Source organism: Catharus ustulatus, chromosome 5, assembly GCF_009819885.2.
Source record: "Catharus ustulatus isolate bCatUst1 chromosome 5, bCatUst1.pri.v2, whole genome shotgun sequence".
Taxonomy (NCBI): Eukaryota; Metazoa; Chordata; class Aves; order Passeriformes; family Turdidae; genus Catharus; species Catharus ustulatus.
The window spans coordinates 15,230,297-15,244,738 of record NC_046225.1 but is presented as its reverse complement, the minus strand read 5'-3'; the positions used below and the strand labels follow the sequence as shown (position 1 = coordinate 15,244,738).

The 14,442-nt window shown below is 41.9% G+C and overlaps 1 protein-coding gene across 1 annotated transcript in view; it reads left to right on the top strand.

Moving 5' to 3' along the window:
• Positions 1-14,442, top strand: part of ARHGAP24 (Rho GTPase activating protein 24) — a 184,599-nt gene that overhangs the window by 17,944 nt on the left and 152,213 nt on the right. Inside the window, exon 2 of the mRNA XM_033060521.2 lies at positions 13,096-13,295. Within this exon, the coding sequence (XP_032916412.2) occupies positions 13,096-13,295 (200 nt within the window). The remainder of the gene's footprint in view (positions 1-13,095; positions 13,296-14,442) is intronic.

Here is a 14,442-nt window from a genome sequence, read left to right as displayed (position 1 = left end):
GTGAATGTGTTCTTGAAAATGCAGTGATTGTGATTGAACTCTCAGGTTATTCACAGGATTTTTGTGCCACTGAAGGCAGAAATAACTGCTTCTCTGGAGAAGTTTCAGACGTTCTCTAAAGACCAAAGCATCAACTCATAGCATGGATAGACAAAATTCTGATTAATGAGCAAGTACTACAGCAAGGTATCTCACGAAAAATTTACTTCTGCTTCCAAGTGTCAAAACTACTTCCTGCAGAGCTTACAGATAAAACTAGTTCCTGTCAAACTGTGTACCAAAGGATGGAGCTCCAGAAGAAGAATTTGTTCACCATTAAATGACTTCTAATTTGTAGAAATATTTTCAGAATAGGAGAAAAAAAAACTGGGAAGCTGGGGCTTAGTTCTGCTTTTAATGTTTTGGATTTAGTCACTGTTATGTTAATATTTGAGGACAGACTAAACATTGAGAAAACTGAACATAAATCCTGCCTGCAACACCAGTTGAAGTAAGAAAGCTACCTACACTTGGTGGAGGGAATTTCTTGTTTTCACAGCAATAAGTGGATGTTAGATTAGCAGTGGATGTACAGAAATGGTTTTTTATGCTGTAACTACTCAAAAAATAAAATAAGTGAAGTTTATGTACTGGTGTCTGAGACCAAGGACTGCAAATGCTTGTGCTTTCGATTTCTGTCTTGTTTAACCATCTTGTAGGCTTGTCTGTCTTGGGGGTGTTGGGAAAGGGATGGATTTAGCGCTTTGGTCTTGGGTTTCCTGGGGCTTCCAGTACTGAGAGGTGTACATTCTTTCCCCTTTTGTCTAATTTCCTCCCTTTGAAGTGGAGATCAGGCTTCCATTGAAAACAGAGGTTGTGCAGATACATGGCATATGAACATCTGACTTTATTTGAGAGTACATGAAAGGCTTTTATTAGTTTCTTTTAACATTTCTGTCTCGTAATATCATCTTAAATCACACTCTGAAATGCAATCATAATAGTTGCCGCCCAGATTCCTTGTGTTGTAGAAAGCTTAATGCCTTATGTACAGGATCTATCAAGGCCTAGCTGAGATTTCAGCTGCATTGTCTTCCATATGTTTGGGGAAAAACCCTTCATCATCTGCATCCAATTTAGCAGAGAGCTGGAATGCTGGAAACATGTTTTTGGTCCTGATGAAATATAACTGCGAGCAAAAGCATCCCATTGGAGTTGTTCCTCTGTCTGTGCAAAGCAGAGGTGCCCAAGTTCTAGCTACTTTTATTTATCTGTGGGTTTTGGTCTACATCTCTTGGGTGTGGGCTGAGCCTGGAGGGTTGCAGTGAGCCCATGACAGAGCCATCAGGTCAGCTCTGGTTCCACTTGGTGCAGGACAGAGGAGCCCTGCTGCTCTGCTCCTGCTGCAGGTATTAGTGTGGGGATCTGACATTCTGAATGAACTGGCTGCTCCTGGAGTGTTCTCCCAGACCCTGGCAAAGGACTCTTGGTGATGCTTGATGTCTCAGTGACCGGTACTTGGACTCTTCAGCAGGCCTTGGTGCACAAGGTAGGTAGGTGATGCTGCTCTGCTATGGTGTCTAGTCACAAATAGCAACCGGATTAGCAATTTTCCTGTTTGTGTTGCTGAAACACGTGGCAAATTTCATCATCCTAAGAGGCAAAAAGTGTGCTGGTGCTTGTAGGCATTGGTGTGTTTTGTCCAGATTCCTCTACCCGCCTATTGCTGTGAAGCTGAATGCCTTCCACAAACAATGTCTGACATCTGTTATCTGTGCTGGACTGTTTTTCTCTGTGTCAACTTGAAAATTGTATGTGTAAAGCGATTTTTTTTATTTATTTGAAACTTCCAGGGCATTTGACTGTTTTGTTAGGAAATGCAAGGTCAAATAAATGTTTTTGATGAGTCTTGCTGTTTACACTTAACAGCTCCGAAGCGGCACCAGCAGTATTATGTCTTCAAAACAACAAAGGCCTGAGAAATAATTGGAAACAAAAAAGTGAAGAATTAGAAAAGCTTTGCCAGAGCTAATATAAGAAGAGAACTCAGGTCACAAGATAATCAGGGCATCTGCTCTGCAAACTCCCAAAGCAAAAAGTTCTTTGTGTTTTCTAGAAAACCCAACTGTTGCTACAGTGTTGTCTGTTTGCACTGGCTAATCTGTTTTGTTAAAAGGTTAATTATCTTTTTCCATTTGTAAAAGTTGAAATATTGTCTTGAGAACCACTGTCTGTTGGAAGAGGTTCTGAAAAATCCTACTCCATCTCCATCTGTTCTAATTAAACTTGGTTTCTAAGTTTGGGTGAATGATGGATCAAGCTGATAAAGCAAACTCTATGTAAAAATTGCTTTCTATAGAGGTGATACCTAGGGATTTTACCGTCCAAGTTAGAACTTTCAAAACATTACCTGACCAAGAGCAAATGAAGAAGGGTATAGTTAGGGTTGCAGATACAAATAAAAAAGGAAGTGTGAAGTTACTAGGAGGCTGGATTAATTTAATTGCCTTACATTGACTTTTCTGCTGTGTCTGTTCTATAGGTTGGTTGTGAGTATGATTCCTTGGGAAAAATTGTCCATAACTGGTGGTTGTAAAATAATTAAAATCACAATTGTAGCTTTCACCCATCTCTATTGACCTGGCTTTGCAAATGGAATAAACTGTGATGCTGATTCTTTGAGCAGTCAACTCATGTAATTAATGCTTTCCAGAATGCACGTTATTCTGCCAAAATAAATCCTCAAATAATCTGTGATGCTTGAGTTTGAGAGAGACTGATTTAAACTTCATTTGGTTTCCTGCACTGATGAAACATGTTGCTTTTGAAATGCAGGATGTTGTTGGTGCAGGTCACAGATAACCTGAAGTTACAGGCAAGTTAAAAAAGGTGTCCTTTTGTTCTTTGTGGAAATCAAAAAACAAAAAAAAAAATCAAGAAAGCAACAGTGCAGAGCCATAATGGTCATATGGAGAGAGATGGGGCATTTTTGGCATATGGGTGGCAATGTTTCTCTGCTGTTTTGACTACAGTAATGTGAAATAGTAAGGCCTGTCTGACTGGAAGTGATAATGTCTTTTCCCTTGGGCATGCTTATGTTCTCCTCTGCAGATAGTGACTTACATAAAACACAGACTCTCCATACTGTGAAGGGAGTTAATAAGAAAAGGTAGATTTTGTTGGTTTGTTCTTGATGCTATTTTATGCTGTTAATGACCTCTGTCATTCATTACAGGAGAAATTAATAGTCTCAGGATACCTTGCCTCTCTTAAATTACATAAATTGTATAAATTGAACTCTGTAAACATGAATATGCTCAGCACAGTCTCAAAGTGGCTACAGATCCAGGACCTGCCATCTTTGGATTATTTTTCTTCTGCTTTTGCATCCATTTTTTCTGAAGTGTTAGTCCTAGTTAATGTCACTCTCTTTTTGTAGCCTAAAACCTGGAGAGTGCCTTATGTTTGGTACTAGTTGGTGCTTTTTTTTAAAAAAACAAAATGTTTTCCTTAAGTTTTATGTATATACATGTTTGCTGGTTTTTAATACTTTTAGGTGAATAACTTAATTTGGTTTTCCCTTTTTTCATTTTGGGTGCAGCAATGTCAGTGAAAGATGCTTACATGGTTTTAGCTGGCTTTCAGGTCACTTAAGGTAACCAGTTACTTGCTCAAGTGTTCTTGACTTTAGTTCTGCTTCTCCTTCAGCTCACATAGCACAGTAGTGACCAGAAAGAAACACATGAACACAAAATGCTTTTAGGGAAGGTGTGTTCAGCTTTTAAATGTGGGTTATGATCATGGAGTGTGAAGACTGTGGATGCAACACAGCTGAGCTGGCTTTGCTTTTAATAATTCCTTCAGTATAAGCTGGAAAAGTACAGTAATTTCATGATTATAAGCTGCACCATTTTGACTAAAATTTTGCTCCTACCCCAGAAATGCGGCTTATACTCAGGAGCGGCTAATATGTGAAAAATTTTCTGAAATTTCCAATCCCGGAAGCGCAGCCGAGCACCTGCCAGTAAAACCTGGGATTATGCGATTGTTACAAATTGGTTATTCTGTTGCGCGGCAGTGGAGGCGGGCTCCGTGCCGGCAGCGCAGTCGGGGAGGTGGGGGGCTCTCTCCTTCAGGTAGCGCAGTCCAGGGGAGAGGCAGGGAGCTCTGTGCTGCCATCGCTGCGGCTCGGTGGGGAGGCGGGGGGCTCCCACCTGCTGCCGCAGGAGCAGCCAGGCTCCGTCCCCGCCTGCCACCGTGGGAGTGAAGGGGCTCCTTCCCCTCCTGATGCTGCCGCTGTGGGTGCCGGCGGGCTCCTTCCCCTCCTGCCGCCGCCGGTGCCAGTGGGCTCCTTCCCCTCCTGCCACTGCTGCCGCCGGTGGGTTCTGTCCCTGCCTGCCACCACAGGGCAGTGCTGAGCTGGGGTGAGCGAGCCCGGTGGCAGCGGTGGCCAGCCCCAAGAGGCCCCGCCAAGCGGCAGCGCCGAGCTGGGCCCCCTGGCCCCATCAGCAGCCCCGAGCGGGCTGAGCCCTCACGACCCGAGCCGAGCCAGTAAACCCCCTGATCCCGCGATTCTGTTACTAATTGGCAGCTTTGTTGCACGCGGGTCCTCTCTGCGAACGACAGAGTGGCTTATAATCAGGTGCGACTTATTTATGGACAAAGAACAAAATGTTGCCCACACTCGGAGATGCGGCTTATAGTCCGTGCGGCTTGTAATCATGAAATTACCGTAAGTGTTAGTATCCATGCACAGATTGACCTTTTAAAGGATAAGGACCCAATGATTTTATTCCATTCCCCTATATGAGTTCATTTTAGAGTCAAAGGACAGCATTGGTGTTGTTGCTGATTTAGGAATTCAGGGATGGTATTCACTTTGTGTAGAGCTTTACTGGAGAGGGCAATACCACAATGGTATTATTTTTCATTTACTAATGCAGGATAATTTTTCATTTACTAAAACAATTTAGGTGGCGTGACATACACACTGCTGCTTTCTGAAATACACAGGAAGGACTGTGGATTTTATTTTTCTGATGTAAACTTGGTTTTTAAAAAATAAAATGTTCATTAAGTATGAATTAATGCTTTTCCTGGGCAGAAGATGGAAATGTGAACTACAAAGTAATGGTGCTTATTTAGAGTTGGCTTTTTCAGTGGAAAGACACACATCTGCTTTTAAAAAATTTGACTGTATTGTCTCCAGTATTCTAGCATAGAAATTTATGTCAGTATGGTTAATGTTTTTAAGTGACAGAGGCAATTACCATTTACATAAAACATTTCTGAACAGCATTAAAACTATACTGATTCCTGTTTAAAAGTAGATCTATTTAAAGTTTAGGTCCTAGTGGGGTTGGCACGCAGAGAGGACACAAATCTTGGCTCTGGTACTAAGTTTAGTAGGAATGGAAGCAGATGCACCTCTGAGGTTGCCAAATTTGAGCCTTTGGTTCTGACTTGCCTGTGTTTATTTGAGTTGGGACAGTGCCAAGATACTGTCTGAGGCTGGGTGGGTGCTCACTACCTGTGTACAGTATGTGCCTACCTGTTTAATATCCATATACTCCTCTGGATGCATACAGGACAACTGGGAAATGGGCATGGTGATTCTGGATTTCAGTGCAGACAGGGGCTGTGACTGTCAGTTCCTCTGATACACTAGGGCAGGATGCTTACACGTGCACATTTGTGATGCCATGATCCTTCTGGGGAACACATGGAAGCGGGAGAGATTTGCTTTAGAGGGATCTCTCAGCAGATCACCAGCGCTGCTGTTACTTGAGCTTCTTTGTACTGAAAGGGATAAACATTACATTGTGCATAACAAAGCAGAGGAAGTAATTTTGCATGAAATGTTCTTAGCAAATATGTTCAAAATAAGTCCATGGATTTCTGTTTGTCAAACGTGAACTAATGTAAGACTTAAAAAGGTCATTGTGGGCTGAGTTGAGGTGGGTTGAACCTTGTGTGTTTCCCCTGAGGCTTTTGTGGAGGCACCCAGAGATAAGGTTCCTCCTGCTCTGAACATCTGAGTACCTGCAGAAATGTTGCTAGCCAGTACTTGCTGTTTTAATCTTTTGCCAAAATTGGGACTTTGCTGGGACTACATCTGTTCTGACCAAGAGAGGAGTTTGAAGTGTGGTACAGGCAGCAAGTACTTGTCTTTCTTCTTCCCACTCTCCAGCAACTACAAACTCTTTCTGCAGATCCTGTGAGCTCCTTTGATTTGCAAGTAGTGCAGCAGATTTGGGAGGAGGCTTTTGCTGCCATAGATAAACTGGAATGTATTTTTGCTTCTTGGCAGCATATTTAGTGAATGTCACTTGTAACATCTTAATTCCGTTGGTCAATTTTACAAGGAATGTGCAAGGCCTGAACTGCTGTGAATTGGACAACATGGAAAGTCCTGTTGTGTTGGATTTCCTAAAAAAACATTGAGCCTTGTTTCATTGTCAGTGTTTCACTGTCAGAGGGCTACTGACATCTGTACTCAGATATCTTTTTGCTACCAGTCTTTGAGAACAAAGAGCAGTGCTAGAGATTATTTTTATACTTTGAGACATCATCTGTTGAGACTGTGCTTGGGTACAACTCTTCATTCTTTTGTAAGTCAAGCCAGTGTGTGATGAAGTATTCACCGCTCACATGTGGGAATTAAGTTACTTTTAAGCTGTCCTTACAACCATTTTCTCCATGTGAAGTATGAAACTGTAAACAGGGTTTATGTATTTCCAGTGTCAGATATTCAGAGGCAGCAATATCCTTTGGTTGGAAGAGACATCTGGGGCTTAGAATGTCTTTCAGCTGTTCCAGATGCTGCTTTTGACTTGCTCCCTGACCTTTTCACTGCTCAGTATTTCAGATCCTGAGACTTGTCAGCTGTTCTGCATTTTTTGTCCATCTTGCACCACTTGACCCTTTCAGCTACCAGAGGCTCTTTATTGCCTTGTCTATAGTTTTTTAAGCTTCTCCAGATAGTCACAGCTGATCTTCTGCTGTGTGCAGTTTACCTCTGGCGTTGCCAGTTGTGCAGAGTAAGACACTTGAAATGGGAGTCTGGGCAGAAATCTGGAAGGTTAAGGACCGCTCCATTTTAATAATAGAACAGTTTTGAGTTGGGAGGGTCCTTTAAAGTCACCTAGTCCAACCTCTCTGCCAAGGACAGGGACATCTTCACTTTTCCAATTGCTTTGTAGCAGCAACCTTGTCTTACAAATGTGTGCAACCATGTGAGGAAAAAGCTGAGGGGGTATATACTTAATGGGTAACATGCAAAACCTAAGAGAGAGAGTGCTATCCCTGGAAGTTGTTTCTGAAGTTCTTCAAAGCCCTTTCCTGTGCTGTGCCATTTTGCAGCCACTCCTATTCAGGTATGTATATATCTGTACCTGAGAAACAATACCCAGAAAGATTGCGTGCAATTGTCTGCCAGTTACACAAGCCTTCCACAGGTGGAGTCCGTCTCCAAAAGAGTTAGTGGGGTTAGGAAGTAATGGTGAGAACCAAGTGTCCTTTCTAGGTGTCAGAAGAGAATCTGTGATCAACAAAGTGCTCTTAGCTTTGCAATTTTGTTATGGCTCCTGCTGCCACAGCAGTGGTGGGAGGACAAGAAAGGAGAAAGCTGCTGTGTGGGTTTACACAGAGTAGGACTGAATGGCAAGGGCAGCACAAGTTAAAGCTGTGAAAATTACTCCACGTGTCAATCTGACGGTGTGATGCTGCAGTAACAGAAAGGCTGCAATTGCTTTGCTTTTACAAAACTATGCACATGTTTACTAACACTAGTCATTATCACAATAAATAAATATACACATGCAGAAGTGGATGTTTTCAAAAGTACCTGATGGAATTTGTTAACTAATTCATGTTGTAGTTCGCAAGAACTTGAATGTCTTCTTATATTGTTTATAAATCCTCAAGTCCCATTTTATTTGGGCTTTTATAGCTGTATTTGAATTCCTGTAAGAAAATAGTAGGTTTGTAAAGGTTTGGCTGGCTAAGAATATATGTTAGAAGGTTCTGATATGAAAATGCAGATCAGGTACTGAAGAGTTGTATTTGACCAAGGCCTCAATTTTCTGTCAAAATTATTGGGTCTTGGTTTTTTAACTGATCCCAAAATGTATTGAAAAGTAATAGATGTCTTTCCCTCAGCTTCACTAGGCAGTAAATATCACCTGCTGCAGTCTGACTGCTGATAATGCCTCTCACAGTTTTTTATTGCCTAAGGAGTAATTATGAAGGCCTTGGAATTAAAATTCTTTCAAGCAAATATATTCAGGCTGTCCCTGTTAGGGGAGAGTGAGGAATGCAGAACAGCCAGATGATCTGTGCCTAGGAACGTTCCTGCCAGTGGTACAAGAGATTTCTCAGATGTCTCGGAAAACCTTTTGGATAAATATATAATGTCTGTTCTAAAAGTCTGTGGAGGAAAGCTGCTGGCAAAGTGCTCTGCTGCAGGTTTTGAAAAGAGCAAAACCAGAATGCTGTAAAGTCTCTCCTTGCAGTGACAGAAACTGAGACATGCTCCATGTGATGTAAAAATGCTAAGCACAAACAGAAAGCTCTCTCATTAAGTATGTTTTTACCTCTGACATGTTTTTCCTTCCATGTGCAATATCCCATTGCCACAGATGAGTAGCAACTGATTTGAAGTACCCTGATGGTGGGAAATAGGCCAGTCTTCTGCTTCCTGCAGTAGTTGCTTACAAGCTCATGCCTCTGTTGCAGCCGAGATTCAGTCTTGGGATGTCTTACGAGCAACGTGAATGCTGACAGTGTTTTCACATACTAAATGATTTAAAGAAGTTGCTACTCAGCAAGACTAAATCAAAAATAAATTGAAAGGAAACTCACTGTGTGAGGCAGCAACTCTGTACCTGAAAGATAGCAATAAACTCTGGCACTTATGCTCTGTATGGTTTGTTGTAAGCAAGGAGAAGGGAACCCAGAACTGGACATCACTTGGAAAGAGGTGTAAGATATTGAATTGTTAATCTAATTTTACATAGCACCATTGTGTCACAAAGACTTCTATGCATTTTGCATGTGTATATGTACGTGACAGATACATTCATCAGTAATCAAGCCAGTTGTTGCTACAACATTGCAGCCTCTTACTGGCTATCTGTCCATGTGTCTGGTGTAGAGAAGTCATGTCTGTGCAGTTTTGTGTGTGCCTGCTCTTTTGTGAGAGCAAGGAAATTAGATGAGACAGGCTGAAAGAGCCTGGATCTTGGGATCTGGGGTAGGCATTCTGGCAGCTTCCCACATTTATCCATTTTGTGCTGGGCTGACACTGGGTTGCAAAGAACAGCATTTGAGCAGTGGCAAAGATGAAGAGTTACTGGAAGTGAACTCTGCTGATGTTTTGCATGCTTGAAATGTGCTATCTTGGCCATGAGAAATTTTAGTGAGAAGAAAAACATTGACTGCAAACCACTGGGTTCCTTGCCAAACAGATCATCTTCGTGCAGTCCTGTGACTATTCTTGTAACTGGATTTGGTGTGCTTTAATGAGTTTCTCTGACTGTTTCTTGGCAAAATGCTGGGATCTGGGGGAGATGCCCAATTCCATAATTCAAGTACTGAGTGAGTGGTAGCTGAGGAGAAACACTTCCCTGCTTTCTGTGCCTGCCACCAGCACAGACCTTCCACATTGGCGGGGAGAACATAAGTGCAGTTAGTTGCCTTCTAGACAGACCAGTGAGAGAGGCAAGTGGCTTTATGGGAACAGAAAAATGTTGGATTGAGGCCAGCCGTGGTAGATGGTGATGATCTCCATGGACCAGGAGATGTTGATGCAGAGCCAATGTGTCAGGGAACATTTCTCATTTTGTTTGCTTTGCACTCCTGATGTCCAGACAAGCCCAGGAGTGTGAGCCCACAGGCATCCCCAAATGAATATATTGCACAGAATTTATTCAGTTCTGGTCATTACCTAACTGGAGGCTGGCCAAGTCAGTAGAGTTGACTCTGGCAGCAAGTACAAGTTGTGTTTCCTGTTGAGAAGATGAGTTTGAGGAATATTCTCATTTAGTGCTGAAAATGCATGGCTTTCTGCCTCTTCTTATGAGACTGAGAGGACTTGGAGTATGTTGATGTAATTCCACACTTTGTCATGTGTTGTTTACATACTGTTTGCACCTCGCTGTTCTCTGCATCAGTGCCAGCACCCTGATATTTCTGCAATTTATTTTTATGATCTTAGTGTTGAAACAGCTGTAAAAACAAGTAGTTAAAGTGAGCCAGCTGCTGGAATTTCTGATTCCAAGTCTGGTTTGTAGTAGGCAGACATTGAAAGGGAAGGATATATGAAAAACAACACATAAACTTAATCTCAGGACTAAATGCAAACAAGCTAGGTGGCTGAATTTTTAACTGCTGAAGAGAATTAAATCACTAATGAATGGAATAATACAGCTTTTGTACAGAGCATGTCTAAGTATGTACTTCTACTTTAAAAGAGATCTTACACTGTCCTGTGAGGATTTGGGAGCAGTGGACCTGTTGTCGTCTCCCCTACACCTCATTTGTTTTAGTATTACAGAAATAGTTAGAAATTTTACCAGACAAAGAGATGGTGATGTATTAAGACCTTCCTTGGCTAGCTAAAAATCCAGATACTTACTTTGTACACCGGTGTCAGCACCATTGGCATGTGACTTTGTGAAAGAAAACAAAAAGATAGTCTTTCATCCAAGCAGCTAATTGTTTTTGACTTTGGTATTTAGATTCTTGTTTGTGGTCCAAGTGTAATAGGGACCCAATGTCTTTAGCACTGCAGTGATACACATAGATGCTGTATTTAAACTCCTCCTTTGCCCCTGCCTTGAGGCTTGTCCCTGCAGCAGAGATGAGCTGATCAACTTAGCAGTTGTGCACCAAGGAGCACAGGGTAGCCTACAGGCGATGATTTTGTTCCTCTTTTCAGTTGCAGCATTTTACCTGCTGTTCACAATGCTTTCCACAGAATATTTGCTAATTCACTTTTTAAAGGTGTGACTTGGAGGGCTGCTTCTTGGCATCTGCTTTGGTCCAGCCAAAACCCAGTTTCATCCAAGAGATTCCTGCTTGTATTCAGAAAATGCCAATTAGGAGTCGGGTGCATTTCCTTTTGAGAGAGGGCAGTGTGATCTGAGGACTTGTCTGCTGGTTCGTTCTTGTTCTTGCAATTGTAACCACAGACACACAAACACAAAAATCTTACCTGCTCTGCAGAGAGCCAGACACGTTTATGTTTTGTGGTGACACTTGGCTCAAGGAAATCTCACAGTACAAGTGTTCTGAGTGACGCTAGGTGAGCCCTAAAGAGACAGGAGAAAGATTTCCTTTCTCTGAGAAGAATACCAGGTGATTTAAGTTTTGATCCTGCAATTTGTACTTTGCTGAAACCTTTGTGCTTGTGTTGAGGCCTGTTAGCCTCAGTGGCACTGGGCAGTGAGGAGTTTTAATCATGGCAAGCAAATTCCAGGATCCATTCCAGAACAGGGATGTGGGAACAGACTGTGTGTGGGTATTAAAAGAAAAAACTGCAAACACCCAACAGAGGTGGAGCTGGAGAAGGTGTTCCAAATGGGATGTGTGAGCCGTAGGACGAAAGGAGCCAAAGGAAAAAAGGGCTGAAAAGCACTTCTGATTGGAATCTATCGATCCCTTCTTATAGTGTGTTTTATTTTATGGTGGTGTAACACTGTCTATTAATAGTCAGAGGGATGGCCTCATCTGTCAGATGAGTGTGTTTTCTGCATTTCTACTCTGCCTTAGAAGCTGAGTACATCCCTTTGCAATGCTGATGCCCATTCACAATGTTCAGTGAAGGAATTGTTGCTGTGTAGGGGACTCAGAGCAGGAGTGCCAGGCTTGGACTCACTAACCCACTTTGCCAGAGTGAGAACATGAAGCTTCAGTCTCAATGTTCTTAGTCAGAGACGTCTGCCTGCAATGTCCAGAATATTAAATTATTCTCCCAACCTGATGTTTGGAAACAAAAAAGTACCCAAGAAGCCAGCTTCTCTGGGCCCTAACAGCTGTGCAAGCTCCTGATGAGGCAAGAAGAGATTGCCAGTGGTAGTCTGGAAAGAAGAGAAACATGTTATCCTTCAAGCACTTACAGACAGTGAAATCTCACCATTGGTTTTGCACCCTGCTGTGTTTGTGGTCATAGTCACATTTTATTCTGTTTAGGTATAAACTCTTTGGCACATGTAGATTTTGGTTTGATTTACATTTTAACTGGAAATGTCAGAACTTGCAACTCAAAATCCTTTGTGCTCTAGACTTAATAGAGGATCAGGAGAAGCTTTTTGATCATGAAGATTATGCCTATTATTACATGATTATATGTACAAAATCCATCAGGAACAGTCATGACTGTCCAGAAATGTTTAAAAGGTATAGTTTTAATAAGGTCAAAATGCTGCATGAAATTTGTCAAGTTTAGTTCCACAATTCAGCTCTAGTTTTGACACAGTTCTTGTGCCTTAAGGTGGGCCAGAATTCTTCATGAATTGCCAAATGTCTGTAAGAAGTGTCTGGGCACACACTCACTTCAGTCAGGTTTGTACAAGGTGATGTGCAACAGTTCTTGCATTTACTGTCCCCATTCCTTTAAACGGACTTCAGTAAAATGAGCAACAACAGCAGTAATAAAAAACAACAACTCTGCTTTTCTGGTGGGGTAAAATTAAGCTTTGGTGAAGCAGAGGCTTTTTTAAATGGGGACTTCCAGTAGTCAGCTGCTTTCCTTAGTCTGAGGAAGTAGTGTAAGTTCATTCCTTGTTACTGCCTGTAATCCAGCAGACCTCACCTCAGGAAACAGCTGATGTCTTCTTCAGTGCTCAGCAAAATGTCTTGCACAGCAGTTGAACAAAAGTTCTACCTCTTGCCTGTGTGTTAGCAGTTCATGATTATTTTAGTATTTTATAGGTGAGCAGTAATTCTCTCAGCTGATGGGGTGCTGGTATGAGAACAAGCAGGGAGATGGCAAATGCTTTTCTAACACGCTTTTGTAGCTGAGGTGTGTTTCTTTTCCAGCTGTGTTGAAAGGAGCGAGTTACTGCCTGAATAATAATCTAATTATTTTTCTTTTTCCTCTTGTTTGCCCAACAGGAGAGTTACCCATTCCCAGTATGGAAGAACACAATGGCTCTTCAGAGACTCCTGCCCTGAGCCAAGGCCGGCACGTTGCCATCAAGTGTGGGTGGCTGCGGAAGCAGGGGGGCTTTGTCAAGACCTGGCACACGCGCTGGTTTGTCCTCAAGGGGGACCAGCTCTACTATTTCAAAGATGAAGATGAAACCAAGCCCTTGGTAAGTGAAAGGAGGAGATAAGATGGGAGGTGAGGTAGAAAAGTAAGGTATTGCAAGCAGAGTTGTCTGGAGTATAAACCACTCAACTTCTCCATCTCTGTCACTGACTCAGTGTTGGATTTGGGATTTTGATTACACTGACTCAGGCCCTGGCAGTTAATGTGGTTTCCCCATCAGACTAATTTCTAAAACTTCCTTTCTCAAATCAGGTTTTCTCATTTCTTCATTTTTGAAGAAGTATACAGGAAGTTCAAGTAGCAAAAATCATCAGTCAGATGGACTTGACTGAGGCAGATGAATAAGCTGTATTTGACAAGCTACTGCTTGGGGTTTTTTGTTTTTTTTTTCTGCTTACTATGTAGAGTATCCCTGCTTTGTGTGTTCCTAAATAGGACCGTAGCCTGAATACATTGCCATCTGTAATATGGAACAAACTGGTGTCTGGCTGCCTGGTTCTATTGAGGTGATTTACTGCTCCTTAACCCTCATCTCTTTTCCTATTTAGCTTTTTCACTAGCATGCTTCAGGGCTGCCTATCCCCAGAGTACCCTAGGAGTAGAGTTAAATAGTGTTGCCTCTTGGGTCAGGGACAGGCCTGAGCCTCTTTGATAGTAAGGGTCTCCTGCTAGCACCTACAGGGGTATGATAGTCTCATGTGTTAATGATTTTCCAGATGTTTGTGACTTTAGGAAAAAAGCTTTGACATCTGTGAGTTGTGAAGGTAGTAAAACATGGCCATCATATAGCCATATTTTTATGGCTATTAAATTTCTGATGGTATACCTTCTGTATGGAATTTCACAGGGAGTTCTCAGAGATGTAAAACCCATCTAATCCAGCTTCCTGTCTGGAACAGATCATGACACTTGGCTGAGCTTTACAGTTTGCATTGTAGTGCATGTGTTAAGAAAAGTAATCAGTCTTGAGGAAATGGTTTCCAAAGTGTGAGGTAATTTTGAAGTACCTGTTTCACAGCCTTGGTAGCTGTTTTCCAATAAAATTCTCTGAATTAGTATAGGTTAATCAAATTAACACACTGTATATATACACAAATTATGTAATACAGTTATTACTTTGAATATGAAATAGTTAATAGCTTCAGGGAAATACAGCACATCTTCCACTATATATATGTTTTTAATCAAGA